The sequence below is a fragment of the Doryrhamphus excisus genome, linkage group LG2 (genome assembly GCF_037039965.1).
Source record: "Doryrhamphus excisus strain RoL-2023G ecotype Guam linkage group LG2, RoL_Dexc_Guam_v1.1, whole genome shotgun sequence".
NCBI lineage: Eukaryota > Metazoa > Chordata > Actinopteri > Syngnathiformes > Syngnathidae > Doryrhamphus > Doryrhamphus excisus.
In genome coordinates this window covers 29,552,612-29,572,890 of record NC_136358.1, presented here as the reverse complement: position 1 = coordinate 29,572,890, position 20,279 = coordinate 29,552,612, and the positions used below count along the sequence as shown (strand labels likewise).

The 20,279-nt window shown below is 48.6% G+C and overlaps 3 protein-coding genes across 5 annotated transcripts; all 3 read right to left on the bottom strand.

Annotated features, from left to right (window-relative positions):
• Positions 1-656: 656 nt before the first annotated feature.
• On the bottom strand, positions 657-11,190 carry st6galnac3 (ST6 (alpha-N-acetyl-neuraminyl-2,3-beta-galactosyl-1,3)-N-acetylgalactosaminide alpha-2,6-sialyltransferase 3). Of its 3 annotated transcripts, XR_013627026.1 has the most exons (6): positions 10,919-11,190; positions 6,217-6,393; positions 4,920-5,329; positions 3,600-3,707; positions 1,516-3,385; positions 657-1,467 (listed from the first exon to the last, which is right to left on the bottom strand). XR_013627026.1 is itself a non-coding variant. In XM_058062144.2 (5 exons), exons 2-5 carry the CDS (start codon positions 6,379-6,381, stop codon positions 3,196-3,198), a joined length of 873 nt encoding a protein of 290 aa, XP_057918127.2. In that variant the 5' UTR covers positions 6,382-6,393; positions 10,699-11,190; the 3' UTR covers positions 657-3,195. The 3 variants fall into 3 exon arrangements, 2 of the variants coding, with proteins under 2 accessions (XP_057918127.2, XP_057918125.2); XM_058062144.2 differs by having other exon boundaries at positions 657-3,385; positions 10,699-11,190; XM_058062142.2 differs by having other exon boundaries at positions 657-3,385.
• Positions 11,191-11,430: 240 nt separating this feature from the next.
• On the bottom strand, positions 11,431-15,035 carry rabggtb (Rab geranylgeranyltransferase subunit beta). The gene is made up of 9 exons (XM_058062138.2): positions 14,941-15,035; positions 14,582-14,689; positions 14,122-14,319; positions 13,944-14,049; positions 13,821-13,873; positions 13,069-13,179; positions 12,857-12,982; positions 12,418-12,567; positions 11,431-12,344 (listed from the first exon to the last, which is right to left on the bottom strand). The coding sequence occupies exons 1-9, from the start codon at positions 14,941-14,943 to the stop codon at positions 12,204-12,206; spliced, it is 996 nt and encodes a 331-aa protein (XP_057918121.2). The 5' UTR covers positions 14,944-15,035; the 3' UTR covers positions 11,431-12,203.
• A 339-nt stretch (positions 15,036-15,374) lies between these two features.
• On the bottom strand, positions 15,375-20,277 carry acadm (acyl-CoA dehydrogenase medium chain). The gene is made up of 12 exons (XM_058062135.2): positions 20,131-20,277; positions 19,743-19,851; positions 18,253-18,350; positions 18,107-18,176; positions 17,929-18,029; positions 17,771-17,851; positions 17,553-17,683; positions 17,101-17,209; positions 16,886-17,026; positions 16,722-16,817; positions 16,018-16,266; positions 15,375-15,949 (listed from the first exon to the last, which is right to left on the bottom strand). Exons 1-12 carry the CDS (start codon positions 20,143-20,145, stop codon positions 15,878-15,880), a joined length of 1,272 nt encoding a protein of 423 aa, XP_057918118.2. The 5' UTR covers positions 20,146-20,277; the 3' UTR covers positions 15,375-15,877.
• Positions 20,278-20,279: the final 2 nt, after the last annotated feature.

Here is a 20,279-nt window from a genome sequence, read left to right as displayed (position 1 = left end):
ACTCCATGTGGGCTCCATGTGGACTCCATTGGGCTCCATGTGGACTCCATGTGGATTCCATGTGGACTCCATGTGGGCTCCATGTGGGCTCCATGTAACATATGAATGAGTTTAAAATGTTTTTTCATTTCACTAAATCATTTAAAACATTATTTTTCAACTTTTATATGTAAATATGTCAATAGGATATATACAGTTGTTCTATGGTAAGAGTGTTGTGTCAGCGTGTGCGACGTGCAGTGACGTCATCGCCTCGAGATACGCGCGTGCCCGGTTCGTCCACTCACCCAGCAGACGTGGACGAGGTAAGACACGATCTTTAGTCTCGCTGTAAAGTTGCGTGGATTGTTGAGTTGTGTTTATGTTGTATTGGTGTGTTATTGTGTTATTATTGTCTATTGTGTGTGTTATTGTGTTTAGTGAGAAGTTGTGTAAAGTTTACCATGTGATAATCTGTGGGCAAAGGCTAGCTCCGTTAGCACGGGTCGGCTAGCGGCATCCTGTTTAGCTGTTTTACTTCCGGTTCCAGGACAGGTAGGAGCTTGGAGGGCCGCACACCTTATGTTTTTGTTGCTCTACCAAGAAAAATACCCCCCCCCCAGTGAGGATAAGCGGCATAGAAAATATATGGATGGAATAAACGCTGGCCTGCTGGGCTCCTCTTTTAATGGTCAAACAGCAACATCCATTGGAGACACAATGCATCCAAGTAGGAAACAAACAGCACAATCAAACTTATTATTATTATGAAAAATGGATTGTGAAGCTAATTTTGAAGAATGGAGCAAAGTCAGCTGCGTAATTCTTCAGCCTAAATCTTACATTCAAGATGACCTCAACAGGAAAAGGAAATGACAAAATGGGGACAAACCAACCAAACCATCTCAACCAGAAGACAAACCGCTTTCACTCATAATGGAAAAACACCAGGAGAGCATTTAAGGCAAACATCCTACACGCTTCCTGATGCTCAACTACTGACAGAAACCATACTTGCGTATGTGCAGTACTACATCATACTGCATACCACCCTTTCATCTTACTATGTGCAGTACCGCAGGATACTGCATACCACCCTTTCATCTTACTATGTGCAGTACCGCAGGATACTGCATACCACCCTTTCATCTTACTATGTGCAGTACCAGAGGATACTGCATTACCACCCTTTCATCTGATGGATAGTACTTCTTTTAGAGTTGGGTCAATGCAGACCAGAGGTGTCCAAAGTGTGGCCCGGGGGCAGCTGTTTTCTTAATGGCACTCGGAACATTCTAAAAATAAAATTAGACAGGAAATCTTTTTTTTTTAATGGATGAAAAGAGCATTCATTTTACAAGAATAATATCAAAAGAATAAAATCATCATGCGATTTGGAAATCTTAAAGGGACCTATCGTGCTTTTTCCACCTTTCTGACCTATAACTGTAGTACCAATGTAGTATTCTGATGTTAAACCATTCTGACCTAGAACTGTAGTACCAATGTAGTATTCTGCTGTTAAACCATTCTGACGTATAACTGTAGTACCAATGTAGTATTTTAGTATGTAGTAATGAAAACAGGCCCTTTGGGGGGAAGCAGAAGTCCAAGAAAATCCAGCTGAATAGGTGCAGATTGTGGAAGATCTGGAAAGGGTTGAAAAATAAATGCCATAACATTATGAGGGAAAACATATTTAAAAGCATAAAGTTGAAAGAAAAAAGGATGTCATTAACATGATAAAAAAGAAAAGAAAGAATAAATATGGTTGTAATAAATTAGGTTGGAACATTTTTAATGTGACAGGAATGAAGGTAAAATATATTGAGATAAAGTCTAATAATTGCATATTCTAATATGAATTACATAACTAAAAACATTTTAAATGCAAAAAGGAGAACATTATCATATTGATAATATGCTTGGTCACATTAAAGGTCTTAGCATATCTCCATATGCTTGGGAGGTTTACAAAATATGAAACATTAGGGTGCCCCCCCCCCCACTAGCATATCTCCATATGCTTGGGAGGTTTACAAAATATGAAACATTAGGGTGCCCCCCCCCACTAGCATATCTCCATATGCTTGGGAGGTTTACAAAATATGAAACATTAGGGTGCCAGGCAGTGGAGGCAAAGGTTTGCAGCCGGGGGGCCAACCCAGGGGGTGATGAAGGGCGGCAGCATACAGCAGCAACCCCAGCATCCACAGTGATGCTGGAGGTGCCAGATGACTGCGCTGTCACAGCGTTTGTGGGAGTGGAAAAACAGCAAATACGCGGTAAACACGCCGCGTGACATCATCAAATCCGACCTCTGACCTCACCGGTGTTGCTACCATCTTCTTTTCCCGGTTGGGAGTCGTTACTCGATCAAAGGTAGGACGCAGCCGCTCCTTGCTACTTGCTAAGAACACGAGCGCGTCCGGCAGCGACCGCATGGATGAGTTTACGGCGCCGGTTAGCATCGTGTGCTACGTTCATTCCTGCTGACCTCATTAGCGCATGAGTGATGTGGAAAGCAAAACACGGAGCAGGGATTGGCGTCCCAGTGTGCTACCTGGCGGCTAAAAGCGCTTTGGATTCTACTTGTTTGTGTACGCTTCGTTCCCAAATGAAGCACAGGCCAGTTCCTCCAAGAGGAGCAGAAGAAGACGTCGTCATTAGCGCCTGGATTGCGTGTGACATTTGGGAATGCCTTCCATGCGGAGCTCGCTCGGCTGGCTTACATCTGGAGGACGAGGGGGCCGAGGGAGCAAGGAGGCCAGCGTGAAGCCTCGTGGAGCACCGTCCCCATCAGCCCCGCCCCCCTGGGCCGCTCATGGGAGGCACCAAAGTCCAGCCGGACATAAAAAAGTGCAGGCACAACATGATGGAGCACAACGACGGCATCGTTGCACGCTTCCTTCCTTGGCTCCGCAACGACGGAGCTTGGACTTGAACACATCTCTGCAGGACGAATGAGCTCCAAAAGCAAAATAAAAGCTGCTGGCATCCTCCAAGAAAACCAGAACTGGAATCCTGAAACCACCTTCAGTGGCGACTCGGTGGGGGGGCTGACGTGCTTCTGAGATGGCGTCAATGACGATGTTGATGCTCGGCTTGAATCCGCAACATTTGGGAATCGGCCGCACGACTTCAGTGCGGATCCAAGCCTCACCCGTCTGAGGAAGAACCTCAAACCAGGCCGGGATCTGGGACGCTGTCCGGGGGTCAGGACAGTTGCCAGGGCGGGTTGAAGAACTTGATGGTGTGGCTTTTGGCCCACTTGGCGAACACCGACTTCTCGGTGATGAAGCGGTGTCCCCCGTAGGGAGCGCTCTCGTGAAGGAGGTACTCGGCGCACTCGTCCCTGCTGCCCGCCTCGTAGTAGTGGTACGGGACGTTGCGGTAGCCCCCCGTCCTGGTGGAGACATGGATAATAAATGGCATCATTTTAGCACTTTGACATCATGGGCTCCACAGTCTCAACTTCTGCTGCCCTCAATCTCCTCTTGGATAAAATGTGTTGAAACGTTCTCTTGCCGTTGTTAGCATGTGGCGTTCCCACCGATGCCTTCAAAGAGGCTGGGTTTTGGTAGCGTCTTCTGAGCGGACTACAGGAAATAGGGTCTTACCTGCAGTAGGAGTCGTTGATCATGCCGTAGATGTGGATCTCTTTGCACATGTCCATGGCCAGGATGAGCGTGAACCAGCCGGTGCTCAAGTACGAGCCTGACTGGATCCTGCACACACAAAAATACACGATGGCCTCGTGACACAATGCAAAGCAAATATTATCATAATAATTAGAATGCAGGCTTTTGGAGCTATTCTTTCATATTTTGATGCCCTGCCTTAGCGCAATGACAGCGGCACAAATTTGGAAACATTGGTGGCCGAGTGTCATGCTAGGAGCTTCTGGGACTCAGCAAACCCAAAGCCTGAGAAGCCGCAGGGTACAAACTAGTATTTATTTTTTATCTTGCCACACAGCAACTGCAGTTTATTTTTAATGACACGAATGAGCAATGCGGCCGCATGAGCTCGCTGGAGCGTCTTCTCATTCTACCAGAGGGCCAAAAGAAGCACCGTAGCACCATAGTAGCATAGCACCATAGTAGCATAGCACCATGGTAGCATAGCACCATGGCGCCATGACAGCATGGCACCATGACAGCATAGCACCATAGTAGCATAGCACCATGGTAGCATAGCACCATGGTAGCATAGCACCATAGGAGCATAGCACCATAGCATCATGGTAGCATAGCATGTATGCATGGATGTGGTACTTAATGTGGTATTTGATGTGGTATTTTAATGTAGTATTTGATGTGGTATATTAATGTGGTATTTTGATGTGGTCTGTATTAGACTGTGTGGAGAGAAAAACTTTCAGTCAAGCTGAAGAAAAAGGGTGGCTAGTAAAAAAAAGTGTCTGCATGGATTTGGGGGCTTACATCCATAAACGGGACGGGGGCATCTCATGGAGGCGGGGAGCAGGACCAGGTGGCAGCGATGCCAAGAGTGATTTAAGTCCCGGCTTCTCGTAAGGTCGCTTATCTCCCGCTGATAGCATCCAACAGCAGAACGTGGCCAATAAGAGCCTGGCTGGCAGATTAGAGCCAGCGTGATGAATGGCATTTCACTTTTGGCCAGCAGAGGGAGCCATTCCCTCAACAAGAGTTCATGCGGGACTGGGAGGAGCAGAAAGTACCAAGATGACTCTTGGTTTTGGTTTTGGTTTGTATGCATCGTAACTCTGCTCTGTAGAAAGTATGTAGCTCAGTACACGCATGTACAGGATGTAGTATGTCAGGCTATGTGTGTAAGTACGCTTGTGTGTGTGTGTGTGTGTCATGTTTGTGCTATCAACAAGCCCGTCCCGTTCAAAGCAGAGGTAAAATATTCCATGCCCAAGAAGAGCCATGCAGTATTATTATTGGAACGCTCACCTGTCCTTGCCCGTCTCCTTCTTGAAGACCATGTCGCAGTAGTTCATCCTGTCCTCCGTGGTGACGTAGATGCGAGCGTTTGGGTAGCTGTCGGCGACCTGGCGCAGCATGTTGTAGACCAGGCCCTTGCCGTCCTTGCGCATGTTCCTCAGCGGCCCCCAGACCACGTAGACGGTGTCGTTGTGCTCGCCGAAGAAGTGCTGCGGCCTCTGGAGCAGCAGAGGCACGCTGGTGTGCGACACCACCCGTAGCGTGGTGCGCCGGCCAACGTCGTGTTCGAAGCCTCGCGTGGGTGCATTGTTCATGCGCCAGATGCACGGCGAGCGGTCTATGAGCGCCCCCGCCGCCTGGCCCAGGATCTGGCCGGAGCTGGACACCACGCTGCACAGCTCACAGTTCAGCTTCAGGGGCTGTGGACCAACGTCACACACGCTAAATTATTCTAACTCCATCAACATAATCATTATGATATGTCATCAATCATCTCCACTAGCGTGTTCGTTGGCCAACGCCAGACGCACGTGTCCTCCATCTGAGGAGGAGTTGATGTTAACATGAAAAGAAATGATAATGTGGAAGTTCTTAGCATATCTTCATGCGTGGCTTCACTCAACATCCTTTCATTTTCCAACATTCCTGTTGGATCTCTGTCCAATCCCAAGATGCGAGGCTGGTTTTGTTCCAGTACGAGCGACCGATATCGGATTCTCTCATTTCACTGAGCTCTAAAGTATCCCATCACAACAGGAAGTGAGGATGCGCCGGCGAGGCGAGGCGGGCGGCAGGAAAACGGCAGGAAAAGCAGGCTGGATGTTCAAAGATGCCCCAGACGCCGCCCTTTAATACGCCATGAAGCCGCATGTGAGCGTGTCGGGAGTGAGTGACAGCCCGCTAAAGATGGCGGGAGATGTATGAGTCGCCCTGTTTGGAGGCGTGGCTGCATGGAAGACGTTCATTTGCATAAATCTCAGGATAACGTTGGGAGGCGGGAGCCCGACCCGATCGCCATCCCGAGGCTCGACATTAATCTGCCAATTTCCAGCACGCTCTTCCCGCTGATGCGCCGGAACAGCGAATCCTCGCTCGCGTTGCCAGCTGCGTCCTCTGGGTTTGACATTTGGATGTGCTGGGAATGATCTGAGCTTTTGCTATTTTCATTTGTGTAAATTGTGCAGCGAGCCGTGAGAAGGCGGGAGAATGCGACGGTCCAAAAGCGGAGAGGAAGTCACGCGTTTTCAGGAATTGGCCGATCCCGCAGGGGAACCTTTGAAAGTGGCATGCAATGCGAGGAACTCACTTCCTGTTTGGGGATGCTGACGTAGCCCAGGTGAGGCTTGAAGGCCCGGAAGGCCCGCTTGGACGACACCCAGCGACCGGCCAACGTCTCGCCCAGCCCAGGCCGCCACTGGAAGTTGATGGCCACCACGAAGAGCGACACGCCCACCACCAGGCCCGTCGCCATCAGCGACTTCCTCTGTGGGCGCAGAAGAAGAGCGGCACAGCGTTACCTCTGATGAACACAACAACCACACGAGACGTACGTGATGACGACCAACCGCAAGGCTCCCATATGCTCTGGGTGTCTAAAGCGTGGCCCGGGGGCCCTGTGTTCTTGTCTCACTGTGACCCGCCCAAATGAGAAATGTCTCAAAGCTGTGATGCAGACTTCTCTCTAACGTGTTCAACCTCTGAGCATATCTACACGTGTTGGGTTTGATTCCGCTCGGGCATCTCTGTGTGGAGTTGGCATGTTCTACCCGGGTCCCCTGCCAAGGTGATGACAACAATTCCCCACGTGGGTCCATGGGTCCGGATGGGCAAGGATTCTATGTAATTATGATTTTGAATTATGAATAATGATTTTATGACGTGATCTTCACCCTCTTTTCTGTAAAGCACTTCAAATGGTCTTGTGTACTAATCTATAAATGAATACATAGAAATATAAATACATAGAAATAACTTCACTAAAAGGGCAGAGATTGTGGAGGAAAAGAAGATGTTTGACATTTTTATACAACTCCTCAGGTTTGGATTGGTGAAAACATCCTTTAAATGGCTTTAGTATGGGCTGGGGTTTAGTATGGGCCGGGGTTTAGTATGGGTTGGGGTTTAGTATGGGCCGGGGTTTAGTATGGGTTAGGGTTTAGTATGGGCTGGGGTTTAGTATGGGTTAGGGTTTAGTGTGGGCTGGGGTTTAGTATGGGTTAGGGTTTAGTGTGGGCTGGGGTTTAGTATGGGCTGGGGTTTAGTATGGGTTAGGGTTTAGTATGGGTTAGGGTTTAGTATGGGTTAGGGTTTAGTATGGGCTGAGGTTTAGTATGGGTTAGGGTTTAGTATGGGCCGGGGTTTAGTATGGGCCGGGGTTTAGTATGGGTTAGGGTTTAGTATGGGCTGGGGTTTAGTATGGGTTAGGGTTTAGTGTGGGCTGGGGTTTAGTATGGGCTGGGGTTTAGTATGGGTTAGGGTTTAGTGTGGGCTGGGGTTTAGTATGGGCTGGGGTTTAGTATGGGTTAGGGTTTAGTGTGGGCTGGGGTTTAGTATGGGCTGGGGTTTAGTATGGGCTGGGGTTTAGTATGGGTTAGGGTTTAGTGTGGGCTGGGGTTTAGTATGGGCTGGGGTTTAGTATGGGTTAGGGTTTAGTATGGGCCGGGGTTTAGTATGGGTTGGGGTTTAGTATGGGCTGGGGTTTAGTATGGGTTAGGGTTTAGTGTGGGCTGGGGTTTAGTATGGGCTGGGGTTTAGTATGGGTTAGGGTTTAGTGTGGGCTGGGGTTTAGTATGGGCCGGGGTTTAGTATGGGTTAGGGTTTAGTGTGGGCTGGGGTTTAGTATGGGTTAGGGTTTAGTATGGGCCGGGGTTTAGTATGGGTTGGGGTTTAGTATGGGCTGGGGTTTAGTATGGGTTAGGGTTTAGTGTGGGCTGGGGTTTAGTATGGGCTGGGGTTTAGTATGGGTTAGGGTTTAGTGTGGGCTGGGGTTTAGTATGGGTTAGGGTTTAGTATGGGCCGGGGTTTAGTATGGGTTAGGGTTTAGTATGGGCCGGGGTTTAGTATGGGTTAGGGTTTAGTATGGGTTAGGGTTTAGTATGGGCTGGGGTTTAGTATGGGTTAGGGTTTAGTGTGGGCTGGGGTTTAGTATGGGTTAGGGTTTAGTATGGGTTAGGGTTTAGTGTGGGCTGGGGTTTAGTATGGGCTGGGGTTTAGTATGGGCCGGGGTTTAGTATGGGTTAGGGTTTAGTGTGGGCTGGGGTTTAGTATGGGCCGGGGTTTAGTGTGGGATGGGGTTAGGATTTAGTTTGGGTGTGTAAGAAGATGCCACTCGTTAAAAGTTGCATGAAACTATGTACACCTTTTAAAAATATCAAAAAGTTGTATGAAAATATGTATTTAATGAGCCATTGTCAGTTTGACTGTACAAGGTCCGTTTGTACTTAGACATGCATGGTTTAATCTTCTGTCATGGGAAGTATGAGTGACAGTTGGCATGATCTTTGCGTGTCATTTAGGGCAGATAAAAGCCAAACGTTGCATGAGCTGTGACAGCAGCATCCTTCAATCCAGGTCACACGGGTGCTAATCTGCCGTGGCGCCAGCCTAGAACCCCAGCCTAGGACGCCAGCCTAGAACGGCAGCCTAGAATGCCAGCCTAGAATGCCAGCCTAGAGCGCCACTCTACACCAAAGCTTCTTAGGTGATGTGATGCTTGGTGAAAGAGGCTACGGCATCACAAAGGTGACGTGGGAGCAGGAGTCTACTTGACTGACGCTTGGTGTGACCTTCATGCAGCAGCCATCCATTATCCATTTCACTAATGCATTAGTCACATCTAGTGCAGCATAATCCCCACAGCACCACATGTTCACCTTCATAATCATCAAATCCACCCTCCGCCATCTCTGGGTGGAGTTGGCACCCCCCCCCCCCAAAACATGTTAATAGCGTGAATGCGAATAGTGTCGACCTATGAAAATGGCAAAAATGCTACAATGCCAATGTTAGTTCACATTCAGGAAAATTGCAAAAGAAACGCTGATGTAATCATGTTAACAATGCTAGCATTAGCATGTTAACACCTAGCATAATAGTGTGCACTGATGAAAATGGCAAAAAATGCTGGTACGCTAAAATTAGCATCCTAGCAATTAAGGATGGACCGATATATCGGCCGGCCGATATATCAGGCCGATATTTGCGTTCTTTACTTCAATCGGTATCGGCTGATACGCGCGTGGGTTCGCCGATGTATTTTTACCGGCATGATTTATAGACAGGCATCCATGGGCAGCTTAGTGTTGCCAGAAGACGCGGTAAAAAAAGACAATTTGAAAAATGTCCTATTACAAGAACAAAGTCCAAATATTTGGGGATAAAGTCATAATATTATGAGACAAAAAGAGTCACAAGAACATAGTTTTTCAAAAAATGAAAAGGAAAACTGATCCAAATAGTCCAATATGAATAATAATAAGATGGAGGCTGTTTTCACTTTAAAGCAAGTCAATCCATTCATATATTTCAGCGTGATTAATTGCATTTTCTCATTTCCTTATTCACGCCCTGAAAACGCCGCCTGTCAATTAGTTGTTTCCTCTCTCCTTCCCCCTGGAATGCGAATTGGACTTCATTGGCAGTCCAGATCCAGAATGGGACGTGACGTGCTAGCATAGATGCTAGTGCTAGCACGGCAGCTTGTGGAGCAGGTGGCACTCGCAGACTTGATCAACGCTAATGCAATTAGCGGGACTTCCTGCTAGTTCAGCGGTCCGAGCGCTCCAGCTAAGTGTGACGCCACTCGGAGGGGGAAAGAGGCGCTGAGGCTTGATGGCGGTGAGGCTGGTGAGAAATACGTGCTGCGCTTGACGTGACGGAGCCCAGCAGGCTTTGCAGGCTCGGGAGATGGGAAGTGAGCCGCTGTACTGCCGCTGCTCTTGTCAAGCATGGTGCTGCTCTTAGGAGCCTGGAAATTGACTTGAAACTTCTCACGCTGGCTCTCACTTTAGGACGTTTAGCTGCCCAATTTGGTACACGTCTTTAGTACAAAGCACAGCCCAAACGTACTGGGAAAGCTGCTCACCACGAACCAATGATGACACGGAATGGAAGCCACGGGGTTGCCTCCATGAAGCCAGGAGGCGCGACTCCATGAAGTCAGGAGGCGCGTCTCCATGATAGGATCCAGTGGGATCCAGTCACACGTCGCTATCGGTATCAATCCAGTTGCACAATGTGGGCAATTAGACATTCCTACTAATTATAATAGTTAGATAATAGAGCTGCAATAATGGCAATTAATTATGAGTTAACTGTGGGCAACATACAATTAATCATGATTAAATATTTGAATCAATTGACAGCTGTACTTTTTTGGTTTTTGAATGTATTTTGTTGAATTTGTTTGATATCAAAGCTCTTGACATTCCAATTGCAATGTTATTGAAAATGAAAGTTTATTGCTTTTGATAGCATAGCATGAAAAGATCATGTTGACAATAATATCGTTTATCGGCATATCATCCCGACAAATATGTTAAGGTGACAGGCCGAGTGGAAGCTAAGCATAGCCTTAGCCAAACACAACTATGGTGTGTTCAAGGACAGCCAGTCAAAAAAACGTGCTGAAGGGGAACATATGTATGTATAAGTAACAAAAAGCCAAATAACTGCAAGCTTGCCTTGCGTGCCACTGAAATCGGGTGTGAATAATCCCCAAAAGGCTAATTGCAGACTGACTGGGAGCCGAGCATGTCGAAAGTTCTCTTGTATCCTTCCTGTGACTTGCCTGACGTCACCGCGAGGGCCTGCTTCCATTGGGAAAACGCCACAAATAAGCTACACCTCCAAAATTCTCCGCCAGATTAGAGCACGGCCGTGCCATTCGAAGCCCGCCGACACGTCCGAGATGCACCGCCTTCATCGGCGAACTCCGCATCATCTTGCAGCCGTGCTGTCGGGAGAAAAGAACACAAGGACGCGCAGTCCCCCATCCTTCCTCCACTCACCTTCCACAGCCAGGCCATCCGTCTTTCCCCCATGCTTCTCGTTGGACGCCGCTTATGTCAGCACCGCGATGCCGTCGTCTCCGGCTGTTGCCGACTCATGGAGTCCGGCTTTTACACGCCTAAATAATCCGCCGACATTATTGTGGCTCACGTGCACCGTTATTCGCCTTTTTCCGTTTCCTTTTTTCCTCCTCCTCAGCCGAGCCGCTGCAAACCGAGGCGACGCAGTGACGTGATTGGTCCGCGCAGACGCAGAGTCCCGCCCCCTTACATCACCCAGCTCGTTAGCGCGAGTCACGTGACCGATGCTGCGCTTGTCCTGGCTCTTGTCTCTGATTGGCTGGGAGGAATCACGTGGTTCTGCAGCATTCGGATGAGACCTTGCGTTTTATTTGTTTAGTGTCTCATATCTGTGATTGGCCCCCGCCTTCCACCCCAAAGCAGCTGGGATAGGCTCCAGCATAAATAAATGAATGTTTCTCATATCACGACTTATAAAAGGTCTTTTTCACTTTCAACTTTATGCTTCTAGAAAACTATTTCCTGATCATATTGTGACTTTATTGTTAAAAATGTTCCTTGAAAGATTGACACTTTTTAATTTTATTCTCTTAATATTTGTACTATTGTCATGAAATGACAGTAGTTATTTAGTATAATTGTATTTGAAGAATGTACCAAGGGCCATCAAAAAGACAGCTGCGGGGCAGCACTTTGGACACCCCTAATACAGGTACAGGGTGCAGGTGTGCTCGCTGGTGTAATTACAAAGGAAACAGCGCCATCTAGCGGATGTATTTACGATGGTGCTATTGGCCTGGGGGCGGTGTAGGGGGGAACGACTGGTCAAACTGAGGATGAGACTGTGAGAAGACTGGTGGAGGTCTAGCCGGGCTTCGGAAGCATGCAGTTGGCTAACAAAGCTAAGGAGTCCCATGAAGGCCATTTGTCAGGCGATGTGCTCAGCCTTCCACCTGTCACGTACGGACAGGCTAGTGTGGAGCCGTGCCCATGTTTCCTGCCGTCGGACCGCTGGGAAACTGTCCGTGCTCCATGGAGTGTTGGCTCTTCAAATGCCGATCATAGAAACACAAATGACAACGCACAACGAGAATTTCCTCTAAAGGTAACAATTGTCCCAAGTGAAGATGTCCAGGAATGTTCAAGGATGTTAAGTAGTTCCTCCACGGGGGATTGATGATGATGGATTGCATAATTGAGTGCTTCTTCATCAAAGCGTTATACAAGAACATGATGCTGTTGCTGCGGGGGGGCAGGAGGCGGGCTAGCTGAGGAGGTCCGGCTGCAGACCCAGCTTCTGCAGGACATCTTCCGGCATGCATAGCACAGGATTGACGGCTTTGATCTGCTCATCTCCAAGGAGGGACAGGCCGGCGATTCCAAAGAGCGTGTGGAAAGGATCCACCTGAAACGGTGACACGGACGGTCAGTGATGGCCGGTCGGGTCTAGGATGCGGAACGAAGGCCGCAAAGCTCACCATGTCTCCCGGCCGGTCGGCGAAGCCTCCCGTCTCCTCGTCCTGGCAGGCCAGGATGAAGCTGCGCAGCTTGTCCTTGTCGATCCAGTGAATCTTGCCGATGATCTTGAGGGAAGCCAGAACCCACCAGGAGTAGCACACATCTGGAAGCTGAAGCAGAGGGATCTTCATTCTTACCTTTTAGCAACACAGAGTGTGGAATACTCTGGTTCTGTTCAAGGAGTCAGCGGAACGTGTGATGCACGAGGAGGTACTTGGGGAATCACAGCAGCCGAAACCTAAGTTCACCACTTTGCTATTTTTCATTTAACCGTCTTTGTCAACGTTTTCATGTCTTCAATGACTGAAATCGACATCAGACCGACCCCTGAATTAGATGATGGAAAGTCCCGGCAAATGACAAGAAGAGGTGAAGTACAAAGGTCAGTGAGGTATGAACCTTCTCAGGCCGCCCGTTGAGGCCCCCGGAGGGCAGCTGCCTCTCGCAGAGCCACCAGCCCAGCAGGTCTGCGTTGAGCTGGTGCAGCTGGCCGGTCAGAGACAGGAAGCCCGTGCAGCAGTAAATCTGGCAAAAGCACAGCATACATCCACTTCAGCTCAGGTGGAACAGTCCATTCCTCACACAGAAGGGGGGGGGGGGGGGGGGCTCACCTGACCCGCATGAGACTCTGAACCGGGCCTGCATCCGAAACCGCCGTCAAAGTTCATACAAGACAGAACGAATTCCACAGCTTTGTCCACGTTGATTACATCCAGCTTGTCCTTGAGAGAAGACAGACAGGACGCCCATCAAGGTCAACATTCCCGTTTCTCAATCATTCCCAATGACCCGTTGAGACGCCTGAACCACAGGACTCGTCACGCTGTTGCTCAGGCTACTTGGAATCCATCAGGATATCAGGATAACGCCATCAAAGCAGCATTCTGGAAGGTTGAAACGCCTGTTGGAGGCTCACACCAGCTTCAAGCTGTAGAAGCATCATCATGGAGGACATGGCAGGGGCACACCAGGAGGAACATGAGGTGGACATCTTAGTTGGAGAGCTGGAGGACATCTTAGTTCTTAGTTGGAGCGCTGGAGGCTGTAGAACCATCATCATGGAGGACATGGCAGGGGCACACCAGGATGAAGATGAGGTGGACATCTTAGTTGGAGAGCTGGAGGCCATCTTAGTTGGAGAGCTGGAGGCCATAGAACCCTCATCCCGGGATGAGCCTGACCGGTACTAGAGGTCTTTGTTTTTCCAAAGGGTTATTGGCATTCATTCACATGGCTGTTGTAGTTATTGCTAATTGTGGTTATGATATTTATGATATATGATATGATATTTGACTGCATGTAAACGTAGCCGGTGACGCCACATGTGGAATTGGGTGCAAGAAAGTGAAAGTGAAATACAAACCAGTAAGGCAAGCGTGGCCACGGCACAGAAGGAAAATCTGGTGTCAATCTCGCCTGTGGAGGCAAGAAAAGAAGGATGCTTTCCATCCTCATCGTGCAGCAAATGTCTTCTGATCTGTCGTACCCCATTTGTCCCCCGCGAAGGAGCCGTCGTCCTGCTGCAGGCCTTTGACATAGTCCACCACTTTGTCCACGTCCAGCGCGTCCACGCTGTCGTACAAGCACAGGATCTGAGCAGGAGATGTGAAGAACATCCAGTGAGGCGTCTCAACACGGCTCTGTGGCGAGAGTGCGAGCCTCACCTGCACGGCGCTGAGCGTGTAGAGCAGGTGGGGGTCATGGCCCACGCTGGCGCTGACGCCCCCGCACTCGTGCTGACAGGCTTTGATGAAGTCCACGATCTCCCGGCGGTTCATGCGGGGCAGCTGGCCCATCAGGTCCATCACCGTCAGGCCCCAGTAGATGCCGCTCATGCGCACGTACTCGGACAGGGTGTACTCCTGGACACCAACAATGTTGCCATCCATCCCATACCAGTAGATAGCAGGCTGGTACTGCCGATACTGATACCGATACTGATACATTACTGTTTGCGGTATTACGCTGAAATTGCTGAGCTAGCACATTGAAAATGAGCATAGTTGTTGTTGTTTTGGCGTATATAATAATAATAATAATAATAATAATAATAATAATGCGAGCAAGGCCGGGCCATTGTTGAACGGCAATCCAAATCGTGTGCAGTAAAGGACGTGGACTCACATAGTCGTCCTTTTTGCAGCCGTAGGCGGCGATGTAGTCGGCGTGTTTGTCCAGCAGGAGCGTGTTGAGGGCGTCGGGGTTGATGAAGACGTCTTTCACTTGCGTACCCTGACATTCAACACACAGCAAACGTTGCACTTCGCACTTTCTGCTAAAAGGTTTATCGCTAATTTAGTTGGTGTTAGTATGCCAACAATAGAGCTAATCTCCGAGCGACATGCTAACCATTTTAGCAGCCGAGTCCGCCCACAACCTGTCATTCAGGACTCGGTGGAGTTAGGTCGGACAAGTACATTTGCTTAGCGCTACATTGAATTAAAAAAGAGGAACCCAAACATTATCGAAATTAAAATATTTACCATTTTGAAAATTGTCGCATTGTCATACCTCCGTGAGCAGTTTCAGACCACAGCGGCTGATAGACAGCCACGCACCAGCCAACAAGGCGCATTACTGCCGCCTAGTGTTCGGAGGATGAAGCGGCAGCTTCCGTCCACCTAGTTTCTGGATCGCTTGTCATCACGAGGGTCGCGGGCATGCTGGAGCCTACCCCAGCTGTCTTCGCTTATTTGGCGCTGTTGGTGTTGCCCCCATTGGTGTTTATATTCACATAACTGCAGACACAGCTAATTTTATAGCTATTGTAATCATTTTTAATTCACATCAGGATCACAACCTAGGAGAGGCTTGGCCCAATTTTGTTTCAAAGAAAGCTTTATTTGAGCACACGTTCATCATATCACATCATCTGTAGAAAAACATGAGCAACCTTGTCATTCATTTGAAGTCAAAGCAGACTTCAGTACTTTATTCCTTAAAGTGCTCGTGACACAAAAAAGTGAAAATAGACATTTGTCAGAGAAACTAATAAATACGAGTGAAAAGCCACATTATTCCCGCACGCTGCAATCCAAGATGGCCTCCTTTGGACTTCATGCTGCATGCTACAACAGGCACCAGATTAGCCGCCAAGCTAGCAGCTCAGTTGGGAATCAGTCAGTTGGCTACTACTGAGAATAGAAGACACATGGATTGACTTACTGCCACCTCGAAACCAACTGTGTCTTTTGGAAATGGGAAGAAGCTTTCGTTGCAAGTGTTCTAGGAAAAGCCTTTGACACAACAAGCATGCGAGACCAAGGCGTGTTTTGGTGTCACGAGCACTTTAATCAACTGCACATCTTAAGGCAATGGAGGCTGAACGTCTGAACCTATCTGTGTGACACTTGGCAAGGCAGGCGGGTGACACGCCAAAGGTGTGCAGCCACATGATGACTTTCATCCGAACCACACCCATCACTTCTGGGCCTTTGCCAGGTGCTCCCGGGAAATAATCAATCTTTGGATCTGAGCGGTGCCTTCATAGATCTACAGAAGAAAAAGTAGACACGTTCCAAGTCTTGCAAAGAAGACGTGAAGAAGAGCTTGATGCTCACCTGGTAGATCTTGGCGTCCCTCATCAGTTTCTCCACGGGGTAGTCGCTGTTGAAGCCGTTGCCTCCGAATATCTGCACGGCGTCCGAGGCCACCTGGTTGGCAATGTCACCAGCAAAGGCCTTGGCGATGGAGGCGTAGTAGGTGTTCCTGCGGCCACGGTCCACTTCCCAGGCGGCCCGCTGGTACGCCATGCGGGCCAGCTCCACCTTCATCGCCATTTCCGCCAGCAGGAAGGAGATGGCCTGGTGCTGCCAAACGGGAAGATAAACATTTGCAATAAACTTTTTATTCGCCAGTAGCCCTTGGTGTAACTTTAACCCCGACATGGCACACGGCCACAACAAATGCGTAGTAAGTCCATGTGATTGACAGCTAATTGCATCCCAAACAAACGCTGGCGTTTGGCTGAAGGACTCCAGCTGCCCCCTTAGCATGACGGCCTCCACTTCCTCCTCGCCCTCGCCGGCTGTCATTCATCATCTCATGGGAGGCTCAATTGCACAGATTGACTTTTATTCTGAATTCTCTTTTACGGGCATGTGAAGTGCACACATTCGGCCCGCCTCCGGGCATGCCCACTCCGCCGTGATCAGTGCTTCCTGCCTCTGAGCCAACGCCACTTTCTAATTGAGCGGGTAGGAGTTGCTAATGAGTCCTTGAAGACCTGATGGAAAAGTGTTGGCTTGCTTTCCACTCAACAAACCTCAGCAATCAGTTTGCCAAAGGTCTTCCTCTCCAGAGCGTAGGTGGTGGCTTCATGGAGGGCCCTCTGAGCCAGGCCGGTGGCTCCTGCTGCCACCTGCACGGCACATCCACCTGATTAGCCAAGTTATAGGAAAAAGCCACGCCCAAAGGTAGACGACTTGCCGGAGGCCGGGTCTTGTCAAAGGCACCCATGGCTATCTTGAATCCTGCTCCCTCGCCGAGGAGGACATTCTCCTTTGGAATCCTGACGTCCTCAAAGGTGATGCCTCTGGTGTCGGAGCAGCGCTGGCCCATGTTCATTTCCTACAGCAGCAAGAAGAGAAAAGGAAAACGTATACGTATACGTAAAGGTCGCCATGTTAAATCCTATGCCTTACCTTTCTCCCCACTTGGACTCCGGGGGTGTCTGCATCCACAATGAACCCGGTAAAAGCCTTGTTGGTGGGACATTTGGGGTCCGGGTCGGTGCGGGCCAGGAGGAAGTACCTGTTGTGAAAAGGCAACACTAGGTCAGGGTAGCTAGTAGTAGTAGTAGTAGTAGTAGGGCTAAATCAAATGTCAAAAGTTCGGAACAATGCGACACAATTTCATTATTAAACGCAAACAACGTACGCTAATGCAGATGTGCTGTCGTACATAAACATATAATAAACATAATCATAAGGCCTACATATGATATGGATGTATGATACGTAGCCCGGTCACATGACATGACTGACGTCACGTTGCATGCATTACATTCCCCACTCGCACGGTGGAATTTCCAGGCGATCAGCGAGCCAATCCGTGGCAAGTGCAGGCACGTGGCGGTGGGCGTGCTCCAACTCACCAGTTAGCCTTGCCGCCATTGGTGATCCACATCTTCTGGCCGTTGACCACATACTCGTCGCCCTTCTTCACAGCCCGCGTCTTAACACCCGCGACATCCGAGCCAGCCCCCGGCTCAGTCACACAGTACGCCTGCAGAACAAAAGGGTGCCGTTTGACTGATGCTCAACTTCAGAACAAGGAGGTCAACCACCAAGCTGAAGTTCATGAAGGACTTACACACATGAGAGGCTCCTCGGTCATCCTTCCTAGGTATTTCTTCTTCTGCGCCTCATTGCCAGCAATAATGACGGGCATTTGCTGCAGGGGGTGGGCAGTAGGCAGAATTAAAGAAATGCTTTGTTCCAGTCAGCACATGGAGGACCTTCTAAACTCACTCCCAGAGAGTTGGCCTCGATGGCCGTCTGCACGCCGGTGCAGCCAAAGGCCAGCTCCTCGGTGATGAGGCAGCTGTCAAATATAGACAAGCCCATGCCGCCTGGAAAAGAGGACAAATTAGGACACTTTGAGGCCACCATGTCAGGGAAGCGGACTTAAAAGGAGGTGCAAATATACCGTAGTCCTCTGCAATGTGGCTATTCATCAGTCCTAGGGCCCATGCCTTCTTGATGATGGCCATTGGATACTGCAAAATGGTTCAGAGTCATGCTATGTCATTCAGCACCTATGCCATCATTACGAAATCTATAGTCAAACACCACCTCTCCACTTTTGTCATAATCTGCAGCCTTGGGGACGATTTCCTCGCATGCAAACTTGCGCGCCAGCTGCTGGAACTCTCGCTGTTGATCGGTCAGCTCTGCGGGACGGATAGAAGAGCGTGTTTATAAAAAGGCCGTCCTCATTCAGCTGCTGTCATGGCACTGATGGTCATTTGTACTGCTTTGGATTGCTTTCACACGCTTCATATGATGAAGCATTGTTATTCTCTCGGAGTTCATCAACTGCAAAAACAACAAACGGTATTGTGACTGGCTATCGACCTACTGACTACTCATGCAAGGATCACTGTGACATATACGTCTGCTGACATTGATTTTAAGATGAAACAAGTTGAAAGTCTAGGAGTTTAGCCGAAGTTACCATGGTAACGCAGCTGCCATGCAGAGCCACCTTTGTTGACCGGGCAACCCGGCTTTACACTCAACACAGCTTGCTAATATTGGTGGAACCATTCATTCAATACAACCATGCATCGGCTCTCGCGTTGACGCTCCATCACGTGCAAGCTAGCTAGAGCGGCTGAAAACGTGCAGCTGCACTGGCTGACTTCGAGATTAACTACTTTTTTGGTTTGTATGCATCGGAACTTTGAGCACTTTTTTTTTAAGCGAGGAAGTGTTTTAGTCCTGCATTTACTCATCAACAGTCACGAGAGCCCCGCCCCGTGAAATCCTATGTAAACCAGGGATGTCTGTATGTGCAGCTTAGTACATATCGTACAGAACTATAACTTGGCTCAGAAACTGGAAGGTTGGGTTGAGTGGGAAAGTGTAGCAAATAGTGAAATGGTTGTATTACCTTATCTATTACTTTATTACCTCGTATATTACTTTATTACCTTGAATGCACTCTTGTGTGCTTTTGTTTGTGTATACCAGGAATTTCCCCTCGTGGGACTAATTAAAGCAACTGTAAAAATCACAACAACAAATCAGAAAAAGCGAGCAGTCAATTTGACTGCTATAATCATTCTGGGTAGTAACGCTCATATCTTTTGACATTTTCAATGATAAAACAATGTCAGGATAAAGTATACACATATTTAGGAAAAGCCAGGGTCCTATTGGTGCATAGTTTTTTTTTTAACCAAGTTATGACATTGCAAATTTTGCAAACAGTCAGAATGACTAACTTGGTGTTAGCATTGCCAACATGAGTGTGTATGTGCCAAGGCTAATGCTTGCCCCGTCTGCTCACCTCAAGGGACACGAACTGTGTCTGGCTTACGTAGTAAAATCGTAGTAAAATCAACCGATTATTATTTTTCTTTCATTTCCTATAGTACTTTTGTCGACAGCTGCATCGCTACTAGCTGTCAATGTGAACAAAACAAGCGCACCCCATGTTCAGACGTCTCGCAAGCCTTACATGAATGTATTTATTAGCCGTTTACATCGCCATTGATTCTTTTTAAAAGGCGGTGACAGTATATGTAAGTATAATGTAACAAGATGTTTACGCTACCTACCAAACGAGAAGCCGTTGGCCGCCGTGTGGTCGCCGGAGGTTTTCACACTGGCTGCCACGGCACCGGAGCTCTGTAGCCGGACACCGCAGCGCGTACCGGCCCGAAGGAGCTGGTAGGGCACAAAGACATAGAGCATTTCACCAACACCCAGCCACTTCTTTGTTTAACATTATGCAGTAGGGAGGTGCTATTGATACTCGGTACTTGGTACTGTGTTGTACTGACGTCTGGAAGACGTGAAACAAGCCAACGTTAGCTAGAGACCGACGAAGCTACCACAGCTCAGTTGCCGCTAACCAATTCAAATTAGCCACCTTAACCGGACTAAAAATGACTATATGTTGGCGTAACTCCATGTATATGGGGTTAATGTAAACAAAGCACTCACCTTATTTAACAGCATTGTTCAACCTTCGTCACAACACTGAAAGGTTTGCTATTGCCCCTCTTCAAGATGACGACCCCGGCCGCCAATCACAGCAGCGCATTCAGTCACATGACTCTTGTCAACGCTTGGTCAAGCGACCTTTACTCTAC